The 10,685-nt window shown below is 40.7% G+C and overlaps 1 protein-coding gene across 2 annotated transcripts in view; it reads left to right on the plus strand.

The window, feature by feature from the left end:
• Positions 1–10,685, plus strand: part of pltp (phospholipid transfer protein) — a 12,570-nt gene extending 1,885 nt beyond the window's left edge. For both annotated transcript variants that reach the window (XM_030418561.1, XM_030418562.1), the window contains exons 2-15: positions 802–937; positions 1,990–2,089; positions 2,181–2,309; positions 3,387–3,542; positions 3,665–3,728; positions 3,828–3,983; positions 4,101–4,277; positions 5,217–5,276; positions 5,473–5,637; positions 5,864–5,931; positions 8,893–8,935; positions 9,044–9,107; positions 10,386–10,462; positions 10,550–10,685. In XM_030418561.1, the coding sequence (XP_030274421.1) occupies positions 820–937; positions 1,990–2,089; positions 2,181–2,309; positions 3,387–3,542; positions 3,665–3,728; positions 3,828–3,983; positions 4,101–4,277; positions 5,217–5,276; positions 5,473–5,637; positions 5,864–5,931; positions 8,893–8,935; positions 9,044–9,107; positions 10,386–10,462; positions 10,550–10,648 (1,476 nt within the window). In that variant the 5' untranslated portion in view covers positions 802–819 and the 3' untranslated portion in view covers positions 10,649–10,685. The remainder of the gene's footprint in view (positions 1–801; positions 938–1,989; positions 2,090–2,180; positions 2,310–3,386; positions 3,543–3,664; positions 3,729–3,827; positions 3,984–4,100; positions 4,278–5,216; positions 5,277–5,472; positions 5,638–5,863; positions 5,932–8,892; positions 8,936–9,043; positions 9,108–10,385; positions 10,463–10,549) is intronic.

The following is a 10,685-nucleotide window of genomic DNA, read 5'->3' on the forward strand; positions in this document are numbered from 1 at the left end:
AGAGAATATAAAAATCAGGGTCAGGAGGGGGAGGAGAAGGAGGGAGGCTGCTGGGAGAGAAAAGAGGGAGGGACGGAGTGTTGGGAAACTGAGGTTACTGTAGTTCAAGTTGAACTCTGTTTACATGGACGACAGTCTGAGAATGTGTTCAGCTGTAAGTTATGGAGCAACAGGAGGGACAGAAAGTCTCATCACCTCTGACTTCAAAACACTGCTGCAGCCCCCTGTTGCACCAGATGACACTTTGTCTCTGGACTCTTTGTGTCTGGACATTTGGTATCTGAAATACTTGGAGTCCTTGTCTCTAGACACTTTGTTTCTGGACACATGACGGGGATGTCGACTGGAATGTAGTCTTAACTAATGATGAGATCTGCCCCAGAACCTCAGGACGAACAGATGTATTGTCCTAATGTTGTGGAGGATGAATCTGTAGGAGCGTGTTGTCACAGCAGTGTTGGCAGTGAAGGACAACTGGAGGTCCAGTGTCGAACAGTCTGATGATGGAAAACCACAGAGTATCAGTGTTGACTGAACAAGAGATGACTGCTCTGAAAAGAAGAGCTGCTCGGTCTTGTCCAAGCTGCGCTTCAGCTCGTGTGCAGACATCGAGAGTCAGAGAGTTGTACTAAACCCTGGTGTAAGACAGAAACAGTTGGGTATCGTCTGTAAAGAACTGAGTGACCTGGTGTGAAGAGAAAAGAAGGAACGTAGAACCAGAACCTCTGAAACAACCTCACAACACAGAGATGACAATCTAGTCCAGGATTTTAATCTTCTTCTTCTTCCTCTGTGTTTAAGGTTGATCACTCCGGGCTGATGATGACTTCCTGTCTGATGTCCCTCCTCCTCCTCTTCCCTTTTGTGTCCTCCATCATGTCCAGCGCCCAACCTGCCGGCTGCAAAATCCGCATCACTGATAGAGGACTGGAGATGTGTAAGTATATGGATATGTCTTCATAAGCCCTAAGTAAACTACTACCATTAAATAATAATAATAATGATAATGATAATAATAATAATAATAATAACACTAGACTTTATTCATACAGCACTTTTCAAAAGTTACAAAGTGCTTTATTAAAACATCCACTGAGGCAAATAAAACAAGCATTTTCTTTTTGCATCCTGGAAAGAAAACTCTCTTTGTTTTAAAAACAATCCTGTCCAATCTGGGAAGACATCATTCTCAGCAGGTTTAATGAAGCCGTCATTATACTTTTGTAACAAAGTCCGCTCACTAACCCAGAGCTTCTCTTCATTCGCTTTTACACCTACATTACATTTACTTTTACATTTACATGTACATTTAGATGTACATTTGGGGCATTTAGCAGACGTTTTTGTCCTAAACAACTGTCCAGAACAACAACACTACAGTAATAACTACAACCAAACAAACTACAAACACACAAAAGATGGAAACACACCCACAATGAAAGGTGCACCCACTCTCACTGTCTTCAACTACAAGCATGCACTCAGATAGAGAGAGCGAGGGAGAGAGGAGGGGGATACAGCAAACACAGCAGTATTAACAGCAAAGAGCTGAGAGGCCTCGACTGTGAAAAACCTGAAAAAATTACACCTGTTTATCCAAATGAAAACCTGTTATCCGGATACCACCTGTTGATCCACATTAAATCTGTTAATCCATTTTCACCTGTTAATCCAGATTAAACATGTTAGAGTATAGTCCAGATTAAATCTGTTAATCCAGATTAAACATGTTAGAGTATAGTCCAGATTAAATCTGTTAATCCAGATTAAACATGTTAGAGTATAATCCAGATTAAATTTGTTGAAGTAAAATGCAGAGATAACCCGTTAAATTATAATCCAGTAAAACTAAATTACATTACTGACAGTGTCCAATCAGAACTTAAATCAGCTTTAAATCTCCAGCTGATGTCATTGACTCTGTTTGATGTGTTTGGTGCAGCATTAGGAGTGTTTGTGGTACTGACAGTATGTGTTTTATGTTTTCAGTGAAGTTTGAGACTCAGAAGTTTGTTGAAGAGGAGCTCAGTAACATCAATATGCCAGAGATGAAAGGCAAAGAAGGACGCTTCCAATACACCATTACTGAGTACTAAGACTGTATTAAATCAAAGCAAAAGTTTAGAAGTGGACATTTGAAATGTGTATTAATACGTTCTCTTCCTCTCATTTGTCATCAGTGTGAAGATTACTGAGCTGAATCTCACTCATGCCGACCTGCAGTTCATCCCTGAAGTTGGGCTGTTGTTTGATGTTCAGAACTCGTCCATTACGCTGAGTTTCCACCGACGGATCCTCTACTGGTTCTTGTGAGTTCTCCTACAGAACACTGACTCATTAGTTTTACTACAGAAAACTGACATAACATTTGTAGTTCTACAGAACACTGACTGAACATCAATAGTTCTACATCAAATCAAATCAAATCAGTTTCATTTATATAGCCCAAAATCACAATCACATTGCCTCAGTGGGCTTTACAATCTGTACAGTGAACAACATCCTCTGTCCTTAGACCCTCGATTCGAGTGAGGAAAAACTTCACATGTTGATAGAAAAAAACCTTTTAACAGGGTAAAAAAAACAATGGAAGAAACCTCAGGAAGAGCCACAGAGGAGGACATGCAATAGATGTTGCATGTACAGAAAAGAGCGACAAATCACAGTTTACAAGTTACATTAACAGAAAGTCTGATACAAGTTATGTAAAGTGAGTGGATCCAGGAGACGACCGAGCAGGACGAGGCATCACCAAGTGGAGCCCGAGTCAGACGACCTCCTGTCCACCATGATGACCTGGAAGAGGGCAGGACACACAAGATCATTAGTAACAGACAGAGAGAGGCATCAAGATTAACAGAAATATAGTTCTGAGGAGATAGTGAAGCAGAGGAGAGCAATGATCCAGCAGAGCCCGGGGTGTGATGATCCAGATCAGTCAGTATTTCAAGGCAGCAGGAGCCCGGAAACAGTAGATGGTCCCAGGGGGCCGTGGTCCATCAGAAGGGATCCTGAATAAAGAGGGGAGGAGGAGAAGGAAGCTATAGAGAGTGACACAGCTTGCAGCTTGTGGGAACAGAAAACAAAAACAAAGGTTAGAGAAATGTGATGTTGATCAGAATAAACAGATTGTTTCCCGTCGGTAGAACAATGCAAAATTCTATAAAATTCTACTACAGCATGTCCATATTATCTGTTATGGTTCTTTAACAAAACATACAAATAATTGTAATTGTCCTTGTGACATAACACCATAAGTATATTTGTAATGTGTTATTTAAATCTTTTATTTTATATTTGTCATTGTAGTAATTATGAAGATGATGAAGATAGTTAATCATGATGTTCGCTGTATCCCTATAAAGCAGAAGTTTACTGTATGTCAGTTACGATACAGGAAACATTAATGCCTCAGCTGAAGGCGTGAACATCAACACCATTCTCAACCTGATCAGAGACGATGACGGTCGACTAAAGATCAATAACATCACCTGTGACGCCAGAATCGACAAAATGAAAGCACAGTTCAGCGGAACGCTCGGGTAGGACACTCTGATATACTCAACAAAACTGTTTACTGTGAATACGATTGGTGTATTAATCAATAATCAACAGCAATGAATACTGATCAATAATCAGGAACTGTCTTTCGTCATATTTTCAGGAGAGTTTACGACTTCCTGGCCAGTTTTCTGACATCAGGCATGCGCTTCCTCCTCAACCAAAGGGTCTGTCTGTTTCACCTGCCTGCCTGCCTGCCTGTCTGTCTGTCTGTCTCACCTGTCTGTCTCTGACCTGTCTGTCTTTATGACATGTCTCTCTCTCAGATCTGTCCCGCTCTGAATCATGCTGCACTGGTTCATGTGAACTCGATGTTGGAGACGATCCCTGTGAGGACGGAGGTTGATCAATATATTGGGATTGATTATTCACTTATTGATGATCCAGTGGTGACGTCCAGGAGCCTCGACATGAACTTCAGGGTCAAAAGATGATAATGATTATGTTACAATCATATATGTAAACTAAGACAGTAACACCGGTTATATATTATAATCATATATGTGAAGTGAGACAGTAACAGTGTGTTGTGTCTGTAGGGGATGTTCTTCGACCTGTCTCATCAGAACGACACGCTGGTGAACTATGCCGTTGACCCGGTCATCAGAGAGTACGACAGGATGGTTTATCTCGCTCTGTCCGAGTTTTTCTTCGACAGCGGAATGTTCTCTTACTTCACAGCAGGAATCTTCCAGATGGACATTGTTAATGAGAAGGTCATGACCACCACACACCCTCAAAACCACCACACACCCTCAAAACCACCACATACCCTCAAAACCACCACACACCCTCAAAACCACCACATACCCCCAAAACATCCACAGACCCTCTGAACCACCACAGATCCTCAAAACTACCAGACACCCTCAAAACCACCACATACCCTCAAAACCACCACATACCCCCAAAACATCCACAGACCCTCTGAACCACCACAGATCCTCAAAACTACCAGACACCCTCAAAACCACCACATACCCTCAAAACCACCACATACCCTCAAAACCACCACATACCCCCAAAACATCCACACACCCTCAAAACCACCACACACCCTCAAAACCACCACATACCCTCAAAACCACCACATACCCTCAAAAACCACACACCCCTCAAACCACCACATCTCCCAAACATCCACAGACCCCAACCACCACACACCCTCAAACCACCACTCCTAACCCCAAAACACCACATACCTCAAACCACCACATACCTCAAAACCACACACACCCTCAAAACCACCACAATACTCCCAAACTCCACAGACCCCTTCAAAACCCACCACACACACCCTCAAAACCACACACATATACCCCAAAAACACCACATCCCTCAAAACCACCACACACCCTCAATCCACACATACTCCCAAACTCCACGACCCATCAAAACCACCACACACCCTCAAAACCACAACATACCCCCAAAACATCCACAGACCCTCTGAACCACCACAGATCCTCAAAACTACCAGACATCCTCAAAACCAACACAGACCCTCAAAACCCAGGAACTCAAAAAAGTAAACTCCCTAAAGAAATCAACACAGATGCCGTGTACCCTGAAACCACCAAAGCAAACACAACAAAGATTAGTCCTATGAGCTGTCTATTCATTGTTCTTTCTGTTTGTGTCATCTTGTGTTTCAGATGCCCAAAGACCTGGAGATGTTGTTGAGAACCACCTACTTTGGCGCCATCATGATGTTGGTGAGAAGAAACACAAGAGAAACAGCCAAACAGTATAAAGACAGTAGAAACAGAAATACAGTACAACATGATTATATGGGTTCACAGTGTTGTATGCCAACCCAGTATAACATCACCTTTCAAATACTGATCAGATAAGACAGAACATTATAAATCCAAAGGGAAATTCCATGTTTTCTCTGCGCATTCTGTGCAGAACCCAGCTCTGGTGGAAGCTCCACTCTCTCTGCAGCTCGCTGTCAACTCCCCTCCAAAAACTTCAATCAAGACATCTGGAGCAACAGTTGTCATGACAGCCATTGTCAAGGTGATGGTGCTGCCTCCAGGTCAGCCTCCGGTCCAGCTCAGCAGCATGACCATGGTATACACACACATACACACTTCTTTTTTTTACTTCTTTAGAATTTTATTAGACTTTTTTGATTCTAACATGTGTAAGGTTTCAGGAGGTTTAATCTACCTCCTGCTTTGAATCCATGTTAACCAGTTTTATACTGGATTTTATTTCCTGATTCAAACTGTTAAACTGCTGATCAAAATGAGTTTTATTACATTTTATCCATTTAATCTTTCCTGTCCTCCTACAGGAAACAAAGTTTAATGCTAAAGTTTCTATGAAGGGAAAACGTCTGGCTGTTCATGCTGACCTCCGCAGGTACACACACACACACACACACACACACACACATATATACGGAGTTCCAAGTGCACCATGTGAAAAACACAAGAACAGTGATTGGCCAGTTTAGGCTGCTTGTCTCTGATGTCAGATGGGTGTCAGGAGGACACTGCTGGTTTTGGAAACTGGAGGAACAGTGTTCTCCGGTTGTGAAAGAGTTTCGTTACAAATAGCTCGCCTTCTCCAAATAACTTTTCCAGGAAACAGGGAACAATTTGAGGGACACATTTACATTTAGTACATTTATCAGACGTTTTTGTCCAAAGCAACTACAGTAATTCAATGATACTTTCATACACTGATGGCTCTGGCTGTCATGCAAGGTGCCAACCAGCACATCAGGAGCAGTTTGGGGTTCATTATCTTGCCCAAGGACACTTTGACATGCAGAACATGGGAATCGAACCAGTGACCTTCCTTTGGCATGATGCTGGCTCTACCCCTAAGCCACACAAGTACCTTTTCTGTTTTTTTAAAGGTGTAGTAGGGACTGACCTGACCCCCAAAGCCAGAACAGGAGAGTCATCAGATGGGCCCCGTGACATCAGAACTGACAGGACATCAGCCGTGGGGCTGGGTTACATAAACTTTGAGGCCCTGTAGACTGTCAGCCCCCAGCCTGCTTTTACCTGATAGTGTGATCTCTGTCAGTCAGACTCAGTTGGGCCGTGGCGCATGCACATCAACACAGCCTTCAGTCAGTGTGTGGAGTGCACATGGCTGCAGTGTAGAGAAAATCAACAGCACCTGCGAGAGAAAGAATCAGAGATGGAAGGAAGTGCAGTACAGCACTTCATATCAAAACTACCTTTCCTGAGTTGATTTTATGTGGTCAAAACTTAATCATGCTGTGGAAAGCAGAAGATGAATATGTATGGAAATAATCTGGAAATAAAACACCTGTACAGCCAGCTACCAGAGCATCCTGACGATTAATTCATGTCCAGTTGGTAACTGGCCTGGCTGTTGTGAGATTCGCCATCTGAATTATTAACTGGGTCCACCCCATTGTTATCAATGTCAGGTCTAACCACTGGTAGAGGGTATAAGACCTGGAAAAAAAGAGTAAGTTAAAAGTGTTAAGAGTTAAAAGAAGACAGGAGGACAGACATCCACATAAGTGAAAGATGACTTCACTCTTTTCTATGTACAGGTCGCAGATAAAAATGAAATGGCTGTATTCAAACATAACCAGCTTTGCCTCGCAAGTGGCTCGTGTGGTAGAACATGTTTACTGTTATAAGCCACCAAGCTTTTATTGGGCCCTTTGCTACATAACTCTCCCTCTCTCTCCACAGGGTCTCTATTGCTTCTGTCCAATAAAGCAGCTCAAAAAAGCAATGGAAGCATTATCATTATCGGCATTTCAATGGATGAGACTCTCACTGTAGTTTGAATACAATGCTTGAAGGTAGTGAAAGCCTTACACATTAGACACAAGCAGTGGCGCCGCCAGGGATTTTGGGCCCCATGAAAACAAATTTAATTGGGTCCTTGAATAGGCCAGCAAAAAAATGTGATGCCGTTTTATATAAAACTATGCATTTTAATGATATTTTTGACTATCATTCCCATATTTGTGAAAACAACAACATGACAGTTACTAAGTTACTGCTCACTGTCTCCCTTGTAGTCCCGCATGCAGGTCTGATTTATCTCAACAACTGTAGACTCACAGGTGGTGGCATTGGATTTGGGGGGATAAAAATGCATATATGAGGCTATATGGTCATGGGCGATTTAATCTTCTGATTTCCATGAAATATAAACATTTCTCTGATTGTATCGAGAGTTGTTTTGTCACACAGTCTGCATGCACCAGAAATGTTCTCCTCTGTTCCTCTGGAAGGTGAGAGTCCCAAACTACTGACCAAACATTCTATTTTAGTGATAGATGAATTTCAACTATATTATATATACACATACACATGCTCTTTTTATTTCAGAACAGTTTTTAATACATGTAATACTATTTTTATTTTATAACTTTTTTAATACATTTAATACTATTCTTATTTTATAACTCTCTTTTGACCCTCTGAAAATGATGGTGGATCATCTGGCATTAACATTACTGTCTTCTGAAGGCCGTCACAGGCTCAGTTTTCAAGATTTATTTAAGCCATAAGCATCATAGAAATCTTGAAATTGAAATGAATCCGCTGATACCAAACATGTCATGCTAGCTTACAGGGAAAAGAAGCTAAATATTGCTCCAAATTTGAACTTTTTTTACCGCGAGGTCCGCGACCTCAATGTGAAATGATTCCTTGTAATAACAACTTTCAGTCAACACTTCATGAGGGATGAGATGAGGATGAGGAACCTGCTGCTGCTCAAACTGAGAAACTAGATTCATGGCTGTCTGACTGCCTTCAGACTTTACAGCTGCTGACATTATATAAGCTTTAACTGTTCTTAAACTGTGTTAGCTGTGAACTGTGCTCACCTTTCTTTTGAAAGAAATGTGTGAGTTGTTCCCTCTCCTTGCTTTCTCTCCCTTTCTGCCTTTTCCTTTCGTTTGAGGCTCCCTGATTTTGCTTTCTTGGGGAAAGACATGTTGATGAGCAGCAGCCACTCTGCTCGTTAAGCTGTTTGGAGACGCATCCTCGTGCACCTGCAGCTGCAGGGGTGGACCGAACCATTATGTATTGTGAGGGGTGAGAGGGGCCTCAGACAGCCCCCACTATTTTTTATCATATAGAGTAAAGTTGCTCATCTGATTTATTCTGCCAATTTTGAGTTGGTTATGACATAATTACTTAGAAATAAAAAAAATAAAATAAAAACCAAATTTTTATTTCAGGCCTTTCAAGGGCCCCCTTCTCCATTGGGGCCCTGGTAATCAGTCCCACTTTTCCCCCCAGTTTGACGGCCCCTGGACACAAGATAATTATTATACATGATGAACAGACTGAAATCATTTTATCCTTTCAGATTTAAAATCTTCTCCAACCAATCAGCGCTGGAATCTCTGGCAGTAAGTGTCTTCATGTCTATTACTTCATCTGATACTATTATTTATTCTATTTAAAACACAACAGAGATGTGAGCATTTACTCTGTCTGTCTTTTTGTCTGTCTGTCAGTTAATTCCTCTGCAGGCTCCCCTAAAGACGATGTTGCAGATGTCCGTGGTTCCTTTAATCAACAGTAAGAATCTAAACTATCCATTGTAAAAAAAAACAGTTACTGCAGTGATTACTATACTGTAGTGATTACTGTGACATACTGTGACATAATGCAGCGATTACTATAACATACTGCAGTGATTACTTTAACATACTGTAACATACTGCAGTGATTACTGTAAAATACTGCAACATACTGCAGTGATTACTGTAAAATACTGCAACATACTGCAGTGATTACTGTGACATACTGTAACATACTGCAGTGATTACTGTAACATACTGTAACATACTGCAGTGATTACTGTAACATACTATAACATACTGCAGTGATTACTGTAACATACTGCAACATACTGCAGTGATTACTGTAACATACTGTAACATACTGCAGTGATTACTGTAACATACTGCAACATACTGCAGTGATTACTGTAACATACTGTAACATACTGCAGTGATTACTGTAAAATACTGCAACATACTGCAGTGATTACTGTAACATAGTGATTACTGTAACATACTGCAGTGATTACTGTAACATAGTGATTACTGTAACATACTGCAGTGATTACTGTAACATACTGTAACATACTGCAGTGATTACTGTGACATACTGTAACATACTGCAGTGATTACTGTAACATACTGCAACATACTGCAGTGATTACTGTGACATACTATAACATACTGCAGTGATTACTGTAACATACTGTAACATACTGCAGTGATTACTGTGACATACTGCAACATACTGCAGTGATTACTGTAACATACTGCAGTGATTACTGTAACATAGTGATTACTGTAACATACTGCAGTGATTACTGTAACATACTGTAACATACTGCAGTGATTACTGTGACATACTGTAACATACTGCAGTGATTACTTTAACATACTGTAATATACTGCAGTGATTACTGTGACATACTATAACATACTGCAGTGATTACTGTAACATACTGTAACATACTGCAGTGATTACTTTAACATACTGTAATATACTGCAGTGATTACTGTGACATACTATAACATACTGCAGTGATTACTGTAACATACTGTAATATACTGCAGTGATTACTGTAAAATACTGCAACATACTGCAGTGATTACTGTAACATACTGTAACATACTGCAGTGATTACTGTAACATACTATAACATACTGCAGTGATTACTGTAACATACTGTAACATACTGCAGTGATTACTGTAACATACTGCAGTGATTACTATAACATATTGCAGTGAATGATGTGTCCTTTGCTTAAGTGTAACTGACTTCTATTGTGTGTTAAGACTGGACAAAAAGAGGAGTTCAGATTCCTCTGGCTGATGGGATGGATTTCATTGAAGAGGTGGTTGAATATCACAATGTAAGTCTGTTCCACTAGTTATATGTATATACAGTGTCGTTTTCTGGTTCGTCATAATACTTTTTTTTATTATTCTCCCCTCTGCAGGGTTTCATCGTGATTGGAGCAAATCTTCACTTCAGCAAAGGACTGAGAGAAATGATAGCAGGCAACACCGAGATGGAGCCAGAAACAAACACTGTCTAAATATATATATATATATATATATATATATATATATATA

Source organism: Sparus aurata, chromosome 6 (assembly GCF_900880675.1).
Source record: "Sparus aurata chromosome 6, fSpaAur1.1, whole genome shotgun sequence".
Classification (NCBI taxonomy): Eukaryota; Metazoa; Chordata; class Actinopteri; order Spariformes; family Sparidae; genus Sparus; species Sparus aurata.